This window comes from Equus przewalskii, chromosome 8 (genome assembly GCF_037783145.1).
Source record: "Equus przewalskii isolate Varuska chromosome 8, EquPr2, whole genome shotgun sequence".
In the NCBI taxonomy this organism is placed as follows: domain Eukaryota; kingdom Metazoa; phylum Chordata; class Mammalia; order Perissodactyla; family Equidae; genus Equus; species Equus przewalskii.
The window spans coordinates 68,406,311-68,424,365 of record NC_091838.1 but is presented as its reverse complement, the minus strand read 5'-3'; the positions used below and the strand labels follow the sequence as shown (position 1 = coordinate 68,424,365).

Genomic DNA, 18,055 nt, shown 5'->3' with positions numbered 1-18,055 from the left:
CCAGACTCCCTCTCAAGGTAGTTGTGGATTCTTCAATTTCTTAGGGAAGAAAAGGGCCTGCTTCTCAGTCCCAAGGCCAGTATAGGCCCAGAGCATAATGAGACAAGAGTGTGCTTTGCAAACATGACTGAGGTTGGGGGTTCAGGGCATTTAAATTCAGGCATGTGCAGGAAAGCTGAATGCAGTGTTCTTTGGGCTAAGGCAGGCGGGGCCCCTTATCCCAGGAGGGCTGGAGGTCGGGTAGAAGGGAGCCCTCAGGCATGGGACTCAGAAAACCAGAGTTGGAATCCCGCCTGCCACTTTCCAACAGTAAAATGAGAGCTAGTATGACAACCTCCTTCTCAAGGCTGTGGTGAGGATTACATACAATACATGTAAAATGCCTAGATTGTACACAGTAGGCCTACAGCAATGTCAGTGGGACAGCACACCAACATTATAGGCTTGCAACGTGCCCTCTGGGACCAGGGCTAGAACGAGCCTTGACCTGGTCTTGATTTCTTTTCTAAATTTTATTTCATTGTGCTAAGAACACTTAACATGGGATCTACCCTCTTAACAAATTTTAAAGTGTACAATACAGTATCGTTAATTATAAGCACAATGTTGTACAGCCGATCTCTAGAACTTACTCATCTTGCATAATTGGGACTTCACGACCATTGCTTAGCAACTCCCCATTTCCCCCTCCCCCCACCCCTAGCCCGTGGCAATTTCTATTCTACTCTGATTCTGTGAGTTTGACTATTTTAGATACTTCCTATACGTGAAATCATATGGTATTTGTCCTGTGACTGGCTTATTTCACTCAGCATAGTGTCCTCAAGTTTCATCCACGTTGTTGCACACTGCAGGATTTCCTTCTTTTGTAAGGCTGAGTATAATATCCTATTGTATGTATATACCGCATTTTCTTTATTCATTCAGCCATCAGGGGCTTTTGGGTTGTTCCCACATCTTGGCGATGGAGAACGGTGCTGCAGTGGATCTCTTTCTGTTGACAGGCTTTACCAAGTGCTTATTCACTATATGCCAGACCTGCTTTAAATGCGTTATGGATATTAGTGCAGGTAAAACGCAGAACAGCCCTACGAGCTAGATGCTATCTTTATCCTCATTTACAGTATGTTGTAAACTGGAGTTTGAACCCAGGCAGTCCGGCTCTACAAGCAGCGATGTTGATCACTATAATATTGATAGTATTAAAATCGTAATAAGGATAATGATTGAGGGCAAACTATGCGTCAAGCAAGGTCAAGATAAGACTTGTAAATCCAAATGACCTTGGGGACAGGATCCAGCAGGGTTGCCCAAGAGATCAGTTAATTCCAGAAGTAACACTCCTCCTTATAATTTTGGGGAGGGGTGGAGAACGGGGGTTGCAGGTGAGAGTTGGGCAGAATGGCCCAGGGGATAACTATCTTCTGCAGCTATGATATGCAGTTCCACGCATCTCTATTCATGCAGTTCTAAAGCTAGACCTTTTCCCAATGAATCTGATACAAGTCTTCGTGCAGGTGTCCCATCCCCCACCAGCACTGTTTTCCTCTGGTTGTGTTTTGTGCTTCAAATGGTCCACTCAAGGGTCAAGGGAACAGCCCAGAGCTAGGCGCTTATGTTTCAAGGTCTTTTAAAAGCTTCTCATTTGATTCCCCTCTTCCTTGCCTATTTGATGTCAACGGAAACGAGGGCTCCTGGCCGTGCAGTTAGGCGGTGGAACTGGGAAGATGAACCACTAGCCCCCAAATCAGCCTGGGCTCATCTGTGCTCTTTCCACGTTAAGCCTCCCAACAGGGCCGTCTGCAGTTACACCAACACCCTACGCCCTCACTGCGCCTGAAAAACAACCGTCCAAGTCAGGGACAGTCAGCAGTCTCCACGTACTGATGAACAGCATACAGAAGCTCAAATGCCATTTATTTTGCAATGGCAAATCAATGCACTTTCCCAGCTTCCTGCAACTTTATTGAACTCGGCCTCCCGCTGCAGGAGACGCCCCCGGACTCTCTCTCCTTAATTACATATTTGGCTGTTTGCAATCGTGACCTGGCGTTGCAGTCCTGGTATCACAGAAAGGGCTTCTTCTCAGAAGCCTGCAGCAGCAGCAGCAGCAGCAGCAGTTTTCCCGCCCTACTGAGCGCTCACTATACACCCAGCACTGCGCTAAGCGTGCCACCGTGCAAGTCTCCGGGGATCGCCGAGCGCACCCGCCGCTCGCAGCCATTGTGGGGTGGGCACTCGCCTAGCCACGTGCTGACACGCCCTCTCCGCGCTGCGACCAGCGGCCAGGAGAGGAGGGGGCGCTTGGAGCGCGCTCGGTGGAGACGAACCCTCCACCCGCTGGCTCGCTCGCTAGTCTCTGCGGCCGGCGTCCCACGCGCCTCCCGGGCACGCGCTCCCAGCCCCGCCCGCGAGCGCGCGCCGTCCCCGCGCCCCCGCGGCGGACGCACGGCCGCGAGCGCGCGTGCGCCCCTCCGAACGTCCCCGGGAGCCAAGCCAGAGCGAGCGGCGGGGCCGGGCGCGCAGGAGTGAAAAGGAGGCGGCGGCCGCGGCTGCGAGCAACAGATCCCGGCGCTGCGAGCAGACCTGCTTTGCTGTTGGGCCATTTTTTTTTTCTAATTTCAAAACAATTTATTAAATTGGAAAATCTTGCATTTTTAAATGGCGCTGGCCCCGGGTCAGCGGGCGGTTTTCTCTGCTTCAAGATGGGCTTTGCCGTTTTCGTCGTGGGCACCAGTGGTGGCCTGATTGTCAGTCTTCTCCGGGCATTTTTAAGGCCAGGAGCCGAGCGCTGCATGTAGGCGAATCACCCTGCACAGCCGTTTGGCGTTTTAAAATTATTATTATTATTTTGGGCAGAGAATAGTCGATCTCGGGCACTCCGTCCTCTTTGCAGAAGAGGCTGCGAGTTGGAGGTGGGTCGCTCGGAGGGTGAAATTCCTCCCGAGGTGAGCGAGCCCCGGCCCCGCGCACAGTCCAGGCGGCCCCGAGTGTGTGTCCTTTGCCTGCCGGCGCCGGGAAAATGGAGGCTGTGATTGAGAAGGAATGCAGCGCGCTCGGAGGCCTCTTCCAGACCATCATCAGCGACATGAAGGTAGGACGCTCGGGGCGCGGCTGCGGCGGCGGCCGCCGTGCACTGACCGCGTCGCGGAGCTTCGCCTCCGCCCCGGGCTGGCAGCCCAGCCCTTGCCCGCGCCGTGGCCGCCGGCCACCTGCGGGAGCGCTCCGGCCCGGGTGTCACCTGCTCACCCGGGGCGCCGCTCCGGGCTCTCCTGGGTCTTCGGGCGGGCGGCTTCTTTGGGGGGGGGGGGGTGTCTTATGCCCGCTACCTTCACCCCGCTCATTTTCCCAGGGGGCGGCACCATCTCGTTTCCCTGGTGGCTCAGGGCCCCGGCTCCAAGTTTTCCATTGTCTGTCGCTGGACAGAGTGTCTGCGACCCGCGGAGGCTAGATGCCTGGGCGGACACCTGATTCCCCCGGGTCCGGCGTGGGGGCGCCTGGCGCGGTGGTGAGCAGGGAGTGGGGGCTCTGCCTGGCCGCGGGAAGGACCCCCCCCCCCGACCACGAGAGACTGGGAGCGAGGCCTCCCTCTCCCTTTTTGGCTTTCAGGTCCACCTGAGGGGGATCTGTGCAAATTAGGTAGTGATGTTGCAAAGCCGGTGGAGGTGTGCGTGCCTTCCCTCAGCCCTCCCCGGGGGCGCGGAGCAGAAGTTCCCAGAGCAGCCTCGCAGGGGCCCCTCCTTCCCTGGCTGAGGCTCCCAGCCTGAAGGCAAGGTTGGGGCCCCCTAAACAAGTTTATCCCCCACCCTCCCAACACACACCGACTCCAGGTTTTCTCTTTGAAGGATTGTGTGTATATGTATGTGCGCGCGCGCGCTTGCTTCTGTGTTGGAGGCGGGGAACAACACCCAGGCTTTTTCGTGCAAAGGGTGGGACTGGGGATAACCTGATCCTTGGATGTGAAATTTCTGGTGCATAGAGATAGACCAGGGCTCTGTGTTACTCAGCCGAGGGAAATAGAACCAGCTGCTCGAGCTGGCTGGAGGTGGGAATTGGGGGCGGTGGGGGGATTTTTTTTTTTATGTGTATTTAGGGAGCTTCTCCTTGGCTCCAGCCCAGCCCCAGTTTGCCTCAACAGATCCGGGGAGGTGGTGTTTAATTAAAAGCTCGGCTTCCAAAACGAGTGGGCAGGTTTGGAAAGCTGTGTAGCGAGTGGGTGTGGACAGCCCCTCTTCAGCCGCTGCCTGGGCGCCTGGAGGAGCTTTTGTCTGATGAAGTGTAAGGTTTGGGGAGGGTTTGGCTTCGGAGATGGATTTTGGGAAGGAATGCTCAGCTGTCGCGGCCTGCTTCCCCCTTTTAGAACCAACTGCCCCCTCTCCCAGGGTGAACTTTTCCAGGGTGCCTCTGACGCGGTCTTGTCCATTTTGAAACCCTTCTACAGAGCCTGTGCCTTTTGTCAGAAATTGACATTCGCATAGTGTTATCTTCAGCGAGACCCTGCTTGCCCAGGAATGCCTCTAATCCAGCCACTTGGAAATTAGATGGATTATTCCCTGTTCAAAGACAGCCCCTTTCATTCTTTTGCCCCCAGTCCACATTGAATTATTGAAGTCCTCTTTTGAGACAAAGATTGGCGTCCCCTCCTTGGACTCTGGCATTTTTCTTGTTAACTTAAATTCTACACGCCTTATCATCAAATAAGATTTGGCTGGAGGCACACGTGTGTTCTGATCACCATGGGAAGAATTTGAGATGGGTTGGTAAAACGGGTTGTGTTTTTTGGAGGAGAGAAATGGATGTTTCCCGTCCCTCAGTGGTAACGAGGACCCAGTGACCTAACAGATATGCCCACTGCAGTCCCAGAGTGTTCACCTCTGGAGTTTTTTTTTTCCTCTCTCTTTGTTCTTTAATCCAGAATCCAGGCTTGGTTCTTCCCATTTACCAGTTTCCACCCAGAGCCCTTCAGAAGGTAACCCACCACAGGCTGGGCCCTCCTGGTTCCTGCCTGCCATTCCATGGGGGCCCTGCAGCACTGTCTGCCCCGGGAATTTGTGGGTGCTAAGGGGACATGCTGTTCCCTCTGCCAGGTTGCAGTTAAAAATAAAGATGGATTTAATGCTCTTTAGTGCTGGATCTATAGTCTGTGGTTCCTGAGTTCTTTGCCTTTGAATTCAGCAGGGTTTGTTCCACATCCTGTGGGAAGGCCTTTATTTTCAAGGTTGTTTGTTTTGTTTTGGCAGTCAGAGATTTCAAAAGCAGGGTGGAGTGGAAGACTAAAACATGCCTTGGGGTCGGCAGAATTTCAGACTTTTGGGGAGTAGAGAGATAAGAAGGAAAAAGAGGGTAGGGCGTCAGGTTTCTAAGATTGTTTAGGCATGGGACAGTTGCTGAATATTTCCATGGAGTTTTCTTCTTAAAAGACTTCTTCATGGATCAGATGGCAGTGATATTTTAAAAGGGAATTAAAAAATTGGGGCCTAGAGGATAAGCTGGGTATAGTATGCATATGCATGAAGTCACCAGCAATAAAAGTCGATTTTTAGTATCTGATATCAGCTGAGTTCCAATGACCTGCTTATCCTTTTTCTCTTTTTTGAACTCCAGTGATGGGTGTATAATGGCTTTAGATTCCTTTCTCTTTGCTTTGAAGGACGAGTGTAAATGTTGGAAACCCATTTGGAATGCCACCTTGAGGAAATTTGTAGGTTATTTTCTCAGAAGTGATGTTGGACTGGAGTGAGGAAAGGGTAAGGAAAAAGGTTTTTTTAGTTGTATTTGATTCTCTAAAATGTACAGAGGCACAGGAAGGGAGTCAGTTTCCTCTTTGGAGGAAAAAAAAGAAAACAACAAAAAATGGAGTAATTTCAAGGCCTGGTACCATCCATCTTCCAAAACTAAAGAACCTCAAGACATCGAAAAGCTAGAGAGGATTCTTTCTGCTTTCTTCTAATGATCCTTCATCTGGCTAAGTCCTGGGCTGTCAGGGAGTCCCTTTTATCCTTTTCAAGGGGAAGAGTGTGGAAGAAACCCTCGCTTTTCTTCCATTGGGGTCCAGCAGCAGCTGTTAAATAACTTATTGATTCCTTGACGAAAGGAAACCTTGTGTTTTTTTCCTTTCTTCCACCCTACTGTGGTGGCGGTCACTAATGAATGGTGGTGTGCAAAATCGCTTACTGGCTGCCTTTCCGCCCATCCACATAAATCAAGTCGTCTGATTTGAGCTGGTCCCAAAGGAAAGGGGAGACAAGAGATTCACGTGGCTGGAAGCAGGGGCCCATCGCTGGTTTGCCTGGGGGAACAGTAGCTTGAAAATAGACTGTGTGTGGAAGGCCAGTTGACTGACCTCTGATGTTGAGACAATGTTGACTGCATTAAGGAGGTCTGGAATCTTTTTGGAATTTCCATCCAAGTCCCAGGAAAGACGGGCTCAATGCTGCAAACAGCAGATTTGTGCCGTTACTTTTTTTTTAAAATTGAGATATAATTAACATATAACATTAGATTGTTTCAGTTGTACTACATAATTCTTCAATAGGTGTATTTTTTTTCTATATATATTTTTTCAAGTAATTGAACCAGCATAGAATTTGGAGATGTTTGGGGAACTTTTAAGACCAGGAGCCACTGGCCAGACTTGAGGGCAGCTCACCCTGTGGATGTCATTCTTTTAATAAGTAACTTAGTTAAAAAAAAAAATAAGTTGGGTGGTAAACTCAAATATTTTCCTCAGCCTTGTTGCTCAAGAATCAGCGTGTCAGGAGCTGAGTTGGGCCCGACACAGGGAGAACTTTGAACTAGGTTGGTGAGTGTGTTTGGGGTTATATAATGTGACTGGGGGGTGAAAAACCGCCTAACCGCACCTTGAATTCCCCCCCTCCATGGCTCACTTTAGATGGGGTGTCCAGTTACCAGCACCTGTGCCGCGCAGAATAGGGGCCTTGTTCAGTTCCTCTGTGCCACCCCCGTCTCTATATGCCACCAGTATCCTCTCTCCTAAGGTCTGCCTAAATTAGAACTGCTAAAGGGACTTCTTGAATTACATGGAAGTCTTTTGTGGTTCGAAGGCACGTCATGATATTTTCCCTCAGTTATCATAAGATCAGGAATGTGGGTAGTGGGTCCATCGTGGGTAATGATTTCAGGATTTTCCTTCACTACGGCTCTGGTTTTGGGGTTCCTGTCAGACAAAAGGTTCACTTCCTCGGTGTTTATCCAGGGCCTGCCATGTGGAAGGTCTTTCGCTGGGCCGCGGGGAACCACAGATCCACAGGGCCTGCCCTTGGAGAGCTGCCTGTCCTGTGGGCCATGAGTGGATAATGTTAAATACAATATGGTGGCCATGAAGGAAGGGCCTGGAGTCCAGCCTGGGGAAGGGCGGCAGTCAGTCCCTGCAGGACTTCCCTTTGACTCTTGCAGAAAAATGTTTTCTCTAGGAAGGTATTGAAAGCTCAGCCAAGGCCTCCACTAGTGGCCAGGTGCTCAGAGGGAGGCCAGCTGCTCTGTAAACGGTGACACACAAAGGCAGGACAAGCAAAGGCCTTGTAAAGTACAGATGGGCCCCATGTTGGCTCTTCTCTTAGCAAATGGCTGTGTTTGCCCAGGGCTTTACAGCTTCCTCAGTTTGGGCCTGTGGGAGAAAGAAGGTGAACTGAAGATGTCATAAAATTGGCAGCAGGGAACCACCCGGAATGGGTCCCCGTTGACAGATTTAGGGCCTATTCTATGTAGGTCAGTCTTTTTGGTTTTTTTAGGTGCAAATCTCTTCCAGGTTTGGAAAGGTCTTGGCTTGAATGTTTCTGTGGGAAAATCCCTTATACATCATATTCAACCAAATTGTTTGAACTTGTGGCTTGATGCTGTGAACTTTTATGTTCTGAAATTCCACAGTTAGTAATGCCCCAGATGGAGAGAAAAGATCATTCCTAGGTCATGGTTTGCGTGGAAGGTAAGCTGAGTGTGAATTTTGTCGGTTTCAGCTATCTCTGAGTTCTTACAAGAGTAACATGACCTCATCCTGTAGTATTTATTGAGCATCAGCTATGTGGCAAGCACCAAGCTCTTGGGTGCTGCGATATCAGCAGGTAAAGATTCAGAATTCCCACTTACGTTTGAATTTCGGATAAACCATGAAGAACTTTTTAGTATAAGTATATCCCATGCATGCTCTGTCTTAGCTGCTGACCTCTTGGCCTTTGAACTCTTGTTTTGCATCTTGGGGGTAGGGAAAAGGAAAAAGCTAAAATACGTCAATTTGGCTAGCTCATTTGAGATTGTTGAAATGCTTGGAGGGTGAAAAGGTTGGAACTATCGATCTGTTAGACTCTTTATCTATGATTTTCATCTAGGCTTTTTCCATCTTCCCGGGGATGGGTGAGAGCTGGCAAGATTCCTTCTGTAGCGAGACCATGTTCAAATGGGTATGGAAAAATGAGATCACTTCAAGTTCACCATTACTTCTTGGAATTGCCTTCAGGACACTGTCCCCTAAAACCCACACCTCTGCAAAACAAAGAAATTCCTCTCCTGAAACAAACAAAAGCCAAAGGACAGTTTTAGCAGGGCATCAGATAAGAAGTATCTGGGGCTCCTTAAAGGGAACTGACTGACACCTTCAGGAGTTTAACTCAGATTTACAGTTTGCACTGCTGCTATGGCTTTACAGAGGAGCAAACCAGAGACAAATGGAGTAAATTAATTGGTTGAGGAAGCCTGTTGTATTTGATTGACGAGGTTCTCCCTTGAATTAGCGGGAGACTGCGGAAGGTTTCATCTGAGTATGTGCCACACACACACAAAAAAAACCCCAAAAGCAAAACCAAAACCCACCCAGCATAGATTCCAGAACAGCCCACCCCTTGTCAAGGTTTCCTACCTCTTAGCCCAGGGAAGGCCTTGGCATGGTGCTGTGTCCTCTCTCCTGCTTCCCAGTTGAAGATGCTCTGGCTTGCCAGCTGGTACACAGTAGGTGCCTAGTATTCATTGCATGTGGTGAAGAGAGGGCAGGAAGGGACTTGGTGAGAACCTACTATGTGCCAGGCCTTGTGCTCAGTGCTTAGCGTGCATGGTTTCATGTCATCCTCACATCAACCCTGCTTTACAGATAAGAAAACTAAGGCTTGGCGAGAGTCAGTAACTTGTCTAAGGCCATGGTGAGGTGGACTGGTGTTCAGCCCTTGGCCTATTTGATCCTAAGACTGGAGCTCTTTAGAACATGCCTACGGTAGAGAGGAGGTGTGGATTTATTTCTAGAAGATGGCATTTCACTTGCCTGGGTCCTGAAGAGACTCCAGGAAGAAATCAGGGTCCTGTGTCTGTGCCTTTAGCCCAGAGCCCGCCTGGAAGCCTGAGCCGAGAAGCTGTGAGGACTGTTGTGGGTGGGCGGCTCCCATCTGGCTGTCGCTTTTGTGGAAATCGTTTAATTGATGATATATCGACATATTGTGGTTTTCTTCCTTCTCCCACTTACCAGTCGTCTCTAACAGACAACCCGGCATTTTCCTTTCCTCCCCTTCCCCCAGGTGTGCGGAGGGGAAAGAAGCCTTTGGCCCAGGATCTGGCCGAGTCACTATTGCCTCCCACCCTTGTCCCCATACAAAGCACCTGTAGTCCTCTCCGTGACTGCCCGGTGGCTGCGTTTGTACGTCTGGGGTAGCCCCTGGGTCCCTGAGGCTGGTGACTGTGCGAGCCTGGCAGCCTCTGCTAATTATTGAATTAAGTAAGTTCACCCAAAGTCCAAACGACTCCTCAAAGAGAACTCCCTACCTTGAAGTCATTTTGTGTCGAGCCCTGGAACTCTCTAGTAAAAAGAGCTTTCTGTATTTAATTATATCCCCTGGTAGCCCTCCCGTTTGGGTTGAGTGGGTAGAGCCATTACAAGTCTGGGTTTGGAGAAGTTGATGGGATTGCCAAAAAAAAGTCCTTCCTGTGCTGATTCTTGGCATGTACTGCCTTGGTCATAGTTTCTAAGTGGTTTTTCTTTTCCTGTCTAGTTTAAGTGGGTGAAAAAAAAATCAATTGAGTGCCTTTTGAGCTGTGTGTCTTTATTTGCTTTCTTGCCCTCGAAGAATTTGGACAGCAGGAAAAGTATTAGCTTGCTCAGCGTCAGCAGCCTCCTGAGTCCTGGAGATGGACGGCAGGTTTGGCCAGGGACTCCCTTGCCACCTCCCACCTGACGGGGGAATCCAAGGGGGCCGGAGGGAGTGGGTTTGGCCAGAGGAGGAGGTTCTGGGCAGGTAGAATGGGGACGGTTACAGGGACCAGCCCGCTGGAATCCCTGGAGCCATAAGACACAGATGCCTGGACCCTATTCCCCAGAGGTTCTGATTCAGTGCTTCTGGGGTACATCCTGGGCTTTAGGATTTTTAAAAAGCAATCCCGGGTACCTGTAGCCAGGCTTGAGAACCACTGAGCTATACACAATTCCAGCACCCTCACAGTGTTTCCTCAACCTTACTAAGTCTGAGTAAAAGCATCTTTAGATGGTTGCACAGCAATGTGAATATACTTAATGCTACTGAACCATACACTTAAAAATAGTCGAGATGGTAAATTTGATGTTATGTATATTTTACCGCACTTAAAAATAGGGGCCGACCCGGTGGCGTGATGGTTAAGTTCGCTCTGCTTGGGTGGCCCAGGGTTTGTGGGTTTGGATCCTGGGCACGGACCTACACACTGCTCATTAAGCTATGCTGTGGCAGCATCCCACATACAAAATAGAGAAAGATTGGCACAGATGTTAGCTCAGCAACAGTCTTCCTCAAGCAAAAAGAGGAAGATTGGCAACAGATGTTAGCTCAGGGCTGATCTTCCTCACTAAAAATAAATAAATAAGTAAATAAATTTATAGCGAAATGACATTCAGGTAAATAAATTGAAATACAAAAATAACAACAGAAAGCATCTTTAGAATACTTGGCTGTTTTTAATTGGTTTGTAATAGTCCTTTCCAATAGGGTTTCCTGCGGTAGTGAAAATTATCCAATACGTTAGCCACTAGCCATATGTGACTACTGAGCACTCCGAGTGTGGCTAGTGTGACCAAAGAACTGATTTTTAAATTTTACTCCCTTTTAATTTGTTTAAATGTAAATAGCCATATGTGGCTAGTGGCTCCCAGAGAGGACAGTGCTTATCTATAACAGAGTCTAAGTAAAAATAGTGTGCTTGCTTCTCAACACAGCTTCCGGCCCACCTGCTTCCTTCTGGCCACATCATTGCCCCTTAAACTCCTCCTATAGAAATTCTGGGGCTGCTGTGGACATTGGAGTCCAAGAGATCTGGTTTTAAATCCTGTGGGCAAATTACTTCATCTCTCCGAGCTTCATTTTCCTCTTCTGTAAAATGGGTCTGATTCAGTACCCACCTTACAGGGTTCTTGTGAGGAGTCTGAAATGAGAGAGTACTTGGGAAGGGCTTCACACAGCGCCTGGCGGACACGCAGCCAAGTACTAGCTGCTGTTAGGATTCTGTCTTGTCGATTTGGGAAAGAAGTGTTGAAATCAGTGTAGTAATTATCTTGGCCACTTCTTAGGGCAAACACGACCCCACCCTTTACCCAGCTGTATTTAGAGCTTGCAGTTGCAGGAAATGGAGAAGTTGAGGTTTTTTTCGTGCTAAGTAAATTACTCCTGAGTTCATTATAACCTCATCTGGCTCAGCTGGGCCTATTTGCATTTCTGTTTGCAAACTCACTCTCTGTATAAAGGGAGGGGAGGGCTGGGTGCCTGCCTGAGGTCCTTAGGGCATTTAATTTAATGCTTTTGGGGAAAAAAAAAAGTCTTTGGGGGATGTCATTTGGCGGTTAAGTTCACACACTCCGGGCAGCCTGGGCCTGAGGTGGGCGGGTTCGGATCCTGCTGGACCTAGCACTGCTCCTCAAGCCACGCTGTGGCAGCATCTCACATAAAATAGAGATTGGCACAGGTGTTAGCAACAGTCTTCCTCAAGCAAAAAGAGGAAGACTGGCAACAGATGTTAGCTCAGGGCTGATCTTCCTAACAAAAAGAAAGAAAGAAACAAGTCTTTTAGAGATGTTTATACCGGGGTGAGGGGAGAGGATTTGCTTTGTAAGGGCCATCTTTTTCTGTCTACATTGATTGAGTCTCCCTTCTTTTTCCAGAGTGACCACCAGGAAAAGTGGCTTCCTTTGCCTCCAGCCTGCCCTGTAGCAGCAGCAGCTTCACATGGAGCTTCTGTCCCTTCCCAAGCCTGCGCTATATCTGTGTTCTTTGTACCTCTCTCTCTGCTGAGTGTGGCCCACCTGCCTTAGCCTGGCATTCAAGGACCCTGTAGTTTGGCCCCAGCTGCGTGGCCTGCTACGTGCCCAGTGCCCTCCAATCTGGATTCCCTGGCTACTCTGAACACACGCTGTGCTCCTCCTTCCTGCTGTTCCTCCCACTGGGAGGACCCCTCCCGCTGCCATTGTTGCCTGTTGAAATCTTTCTCATCCTTCGAGGCTCCACCAGAAGGTTCCCTCATTTCTGGTCCCTCTTCATTCCACCAAGCCGGATACCCTTAGGCATTTTTCATAGTCTGTGTTGATTCTTCGTAGTATTTATTCCAGTCTACCTTTTAAGCCGGCTCCCCATGGCTTTGAAGCCTGGCGCTGCCACTTCCTAGCTCTGTTACTCTGAGGAAGTTACTCTCCCTCCCTGAGGCTTGATTTTTTCTTATCTGTAAAATGAGAGGAATAATGCTTCTCTCTTGAAGTTGTTGAGGATTAAAGGAGCAAATATATGTAAAGGGCTTAGTGTAAAATAAATGCTAAGTGAAATACTCTTATGTATCTGTCCAGCCACCCTGGTAATTTCTAGCAGAGCACCCTGCCCGTGGTGGCGCTCAAAGGTTTCAGAAAACACAAGAAGCCCGCATCTTCGCTTTGATGATGCAGTAGAGACAAGAGGGAAATACTTTTCAACTTTCAGCTTATAAGTAATTTGAGAGAACACAGTACCCATATTTAACAAACACGATGACGTGTCTGCCTCGTACCGGGCACTGCTGGATGCTGGAGATGCACCTGGGAACAAGACAGACAGTCTGTCTCGCCCTGAAGTTATTTAGTCTAGAAGAGGAACAGACGAGTAATTGGAAATCGGTGTGATGGGCGCCACGCTAGATGTTGGCGCAAGGTTTTGTGGGGGTCCCGGGGTGGGGGGGTGCTGTGATTCTCATTTCGAATTGGGGGACAGAGTCACGGGAGGCTTTTGGTACAGGTGACACCCAAGCTGGAAACTGAGTTTACTTTATTTATTTACCAAGCAATTTATGTGGCACAACCAGGCACTGTTCTTAATCTTCCCAAGAACCCAGTGAGGTAGTTACTGCTGTCCTTCCCATTTGACGGATGGGGAAACTGAGGTAGAGAGGGGTTAAGCTCTTGGCCCACATCGTACAACTAGTGAGAGGGCCAGCTGGGTTTTGAACCCAGGCAGTTTGGCTTCCAAGCCTGTGCTTTTATCCCCCACGCTGGGCTGTGTGTCACAGCACGGCATTTAGGATTTCCTTTTCAGGTTCTGTAACGGGTGTGTTTCACTGATCTCTCTGATGATGGTTCTGTTGATACCTTCAGGACTCAGGACGAACCAGATAAAGCATAAAAATCGAGGCTCTTCTCTGAGTCGCTTCAGGAAACTCAAGGGGCTTCACTCTGCTTGAACAGGAGTTTGACCCAGCCAGCACGCGAAATCGCTGGGCAGTTGACTCACCCAGCACGTGCCTCTAACTTGTCACCAGAGGGAAGTATGTGGAGAGTGGGTGGGGGCGGGAGACCTGAGGGTCTGACACGGTCGTCCAAGGTGACAACCACAAGACACATGTTTGTTTTGCTGGGGAAACCTCCTTCATCAGGGTCGCCCCAGTAACGGCTCTGCACCCCACATGGCTGAGTGCGAAACAGGAAGGGGGGGGTGCTTGCAGTAGGAGGCGGGAAATGTTTCGAGATTAGTTCCCAGGGAGACCTGAGTGTCACTGCTGAGGCCTGGCCTGCTTGAGCTGGGCCGCAGGGCCGAGCATGCAGCCACTAAGGAAGTCTTTGAGTTTGCTTTAATGGTCCCTCTTTGTTTTGAAGTGATTGTTTACTGAACCTTCAAAGCCGGCTCTCCGACAGGATGTGATCTGGGGCCTGAATAATTGGATGAGGCACCCCAATAGGAAGCAGGGAGCGGGGAGCAGAGCCAGGAGCAGATCGAGGATGGCCCCTGAGCGCTTGGAGGCTCCGCAAGCTGCTGCTGGAGGATCTGAGGTCGTCCTGCAACCAGAAGTAGACCTTGGAGCAAGGGTCCCCTGGAACCTGGCCTCTTTGATGTTGTGCTGGCCTTAATTAGGGGCACCCTAATTAAGTCACTGAGGAGGAAACTTTTTCCTTAAAAAAAAAAAGAAAATTAGCAAATGTTTTGAGAGCATTTCACGGGGGATTACTTCTCAAAGATTATGCAAGTAATATAAAGTTTATGGAAGAAAAACTAGAAACCTCAGTTAAGTGAAAAGTAAAAGTCACGCATAACCACCTGATTACAAAGTGGGTTATGGACACATGTGTTAGACAAAGTTCCATGCTGCCTATGCTGTGCCAGAAGTTTCTTTTTTCTCTTAGCTCTTCCTTTATGCTGCCTTTCTGTGCGTGTAATTATAAGCTGTGTCAGTTTTAATGGCTGTGGGGTGTTCTGTTGTTTCGTATGTCTGTAAGTTAATTCATTTAGTCAACATAGGTTTGAGGACCTACTGTGTGCCAGGTGCTGTGTGAAGTGCTGGGGATACTTCACACTTACATTCTAGTGGAGTGGGGACAGACAAATTGAAGAAGTCAATTCTCTTGTATATTAGTGGGATTATAGGCAATGGGGAAAAAGAAGGCAGGGGTAGGGTTGCTATTTTTAAATAGAATGGTTAGAGAAGGCCCCACAGAGAACAGCTTATGAAGTATGTGGATATCAGAGGAAGAATGTTCCAGGCAAGCGAAGAGCAGGTGCAAAGACCCTGAGGTGGGAGCCAGTTCCGTACTGGTTCGTGTTTAGGCTGTGTCTGGTTTTTTACCAATCATAAACAACACTGCAATAACTGTATCCTTGTAGCTAGATATTGCTTTACATTGATGGTTTCCCCTGAAGGACTTACCCTGGATCAAAAGTTGGGTACTTTTCAAGGCTTTTGAAACCCATTGCAAAATGCCTTCCCGAAAGCGTGTATCAGTTCACACTCCCATTTGTGAATGCTCGTCACCAGAGATTACTTCTGGAGCTGGACTTGGACATTAGGATTGAGAAATTGCTGAGGTCACAGCTTACAAGGCCTCAGAGGGATGTGGCGTCTTATCCAATGCCGTGATTTCTCAAATCTCACTGTATGTGATTTTTAACAAGCACGAGTATCCCCTGGGGAGGGCGTTAAAATGCAGATTCCTGGGCCCCTTCCCCAGAGATTTTGTCTCCGTCTGGGCTGGGGCTCAGGCCTCTGTAGTGTTAGCGAACATTCCTGTTCAGTCTCTGGTAGGTTGAGCTGGGATTGTACTGTGAGTAGGTGGAAGGGGGAGTGAGCCACCAAGAGCTTCCTCTGCAGCTCACGAAGTGAATCAGAAGGATTCCCCTGCTCTCCCCGCCCCCCATACACAGTCCGCCACAAGTGCACCCACCTGGAATGTGTTCCAGGGGAACAAAATGGCCCTCGTCCCTGAGCACAGCGTCATCTTCTGTACTTCCTTTCCTTTATACTTCTGTTTCCTTTGCAGGGAATGTTTCCTCCCTCCCTTCTTTCTTTCCTTCCTCTTTGCGGGGAAAATTCCCTTTTATCCTTTAGGACCTAGGTGGAGGCATCATCCCCCTCCAGAATCTTGTGCCAACCCCACCTTCTAGGACTTCCTCTTTGGAGTGTGGTGCCCTCTGAAGGCTTTGGGATTCCTACTAGCCCGAGTTCCTTCAACACTTTGACCCTTATCTCTGTATGGTCTACACCCCGCTCGGTGCCTGTGCATAGTAGGTGCTCATTAAATGCCAGGGTCGGGGTGGCTGACATTGTACGTTGACTCATTAAAATAGCATTTGCTGGCATTTATTGAGTTCTAAGTGCTGGTCACCCTCCTAAGCACTTGCGTTATTTCACCTCCTTTCTTTACGGTCTTGGAGGTGGGGTCTACCACGGGCATCATTTACAGATGAAGCCAGGGCGGCACCGGGTGACTAAGTAACTTAGGTCACCCAGAGGCTAGATCTGAAGTTGGGCGGTCCAACTCTAGAACCGTGCTCTTGACCGCTAGACCACACCGGTCCTTTCAGACGCTGGAATATGGCTGCCCATCAGGGCTGTCTGTGTAGCCTGGGAAAAGGACATTCAGTGGAAAGACTGAAAAAAAAGGTGGTGACTATAGATGGAACAAACACAGTGCTCGCCCCTCTTGGTGATGCTCACCTGGGTATCATTCCTAGCAGCCGGGGGTGGGCTCTGGGGGTTGCTGAGGAGGCACTGTTGAGTGGAAGGTGGCGAGCACACGAAGTGTGCGCAGTGTAGTAAGGCCATTGCTCCCCAGGGTGGATGTGACAACCTGATCATGCTGCCTTGGGGAGAGTTTACAGTTTAACAGGGAAGATGGGATGAACACAGAGGTCCTCGTGGAGGAGAGCAGAACCCGAAGCATGTGCTTGATCCACTCTAGGGGTGTGGATGCTTGTGTATCTCTCAGGGTGTTGGAGAGCTGGCCCCCAAGAGGAACTAATCCCTGAAATGCAGAAATGGTTTTGGAGTTGGGTGGAGACAAGTCAGAGAGGGAGGAGGCTCCAGGGAGAAGTGGGTGAGTCCAGGCGGGCCAACGTGGAGTAATGGTAATAACGCTTAATGTTTTTATTGGGTGTGCAGGTCACCAAGTATTTTCTTAGGCTCATTATCTCATGTGGACATTCGTGTACAGGAATAAACAAATGGAGCAGAAGCTTTGGACTCTGTATAGCGAGACAAAGGTTAGGGTGGGTAGATACATATTTATTATTCTGGGGAAGTTTAAATAGACATGAACATTTCTTACCAGCGCTTGAGTAGGAGCAGCCGGCCCCTATATGAGGTGGGTAGACGTTGAGTTCCCAAGTTTCCAGTTGTGGAGAAGCTGTAAATTTTACGTGAACCCATGGAACCGTTTAGTTTTAAAAAGAACTGAGCAAATTTAGGAGCAGTTCATGAAATCAGCTGGATATGAGGGCACAGCCTTCCCTGACCTTAGGTAAATTACTTGAGCTTTCGGTGCCTTATTTTCCAATGGAAAAAGGGAAGTGTTAAATGCCTGTTCTGCTAACCGCCCTCCCAGGGCAGTTGTGAAAGCCCTTTATACGCTCTCAAGCGCTGTGTAAATGTGAAGTGGTGTTCTTAATGATGATCATGAAATACATTTGGATTCCTGGATGGCTCCAGATGACCATCTAAAATAATAAAGGAAATATCATGGCAGAGGAAATTGGTGGGGGGCAGGATGAATTTGGGGAATGGAAAAAGAGAGGGGTTCCATTCTCAAAGAAATGTAGAGCATGGTACACACACCAGTTTTGCAAAAGTTAAAAAATAGAACCAGAGACCTAGTTACAGCTGTATGTCACTCCAAGGAGGCCCAGAGTGACTGTCATGTTGTGGCCGGTGCTGTCCAATAGACCTTTCTGTGATGATGGAGATGTTTTGTGTCTGCACTGTCCAGTACCGTAGCCACTAGCCATATGTGGCTATTGGGCACTTGAGTGAGCAACTGAGTTTTTAATTTTATGTCATTGTAATTAAATTTATTGAAGTCCATGTGGCTCGTAGATCTTCTCTTAGAAGGCTCAAGATAGACAAAGGAATGCTTCTTGATAGAAATCTTCAAAGTGGTATTTTTTTTAAGTTACAGTTGACATACCTATTCGGTTCTTTTTTTAAAGTGGAGACCTACCCACATGTCAGAAAGCAGACATGCTGGACATGGGACCTCATAACACAGGAGGAAGAAGAAGCTTGATGTCCTTGACTTAATTATGGTGTTATAGTTACAAAAGGAGCAGGGTGTGAGGGGAGGATGGATGGAGGGAGCACCTTTTGTGGTTAA

At 48.8% G+C, this 18,055-nt stretch overlaps 1 protein-coding gene across 12 annotated transcripts in view; it reads left to right on the top strand.

Moving 5' to 3' along the window:
* Nucleotides 1-1,783: 1,783 nt before the first annotated feature.
* Nucleotides 1,784-18,055, top strand: part of MTSS1 (MTSS I-BAR domain containing 1) — a 161,513-nt gene continuing 145,241 nt past the window's right edge. For all 12 annotated transcript variants that reach the window (XM_070632023.1, XM_070632020.1, XM_070632016.1 and 9 more), the window contains exon 1: nucleotides 1,784-3,094. In XM_070632023.1, the coding sequence (XP_070488124.1) occupies nucleotides 3,023-3,094 (72 nt within the window). In that variant the 5' untranslated portion in view covers nucleotides 1,784-3,022. The remainder of the gene's footprint in view (nucleotides 3,095-18,055) is intronic.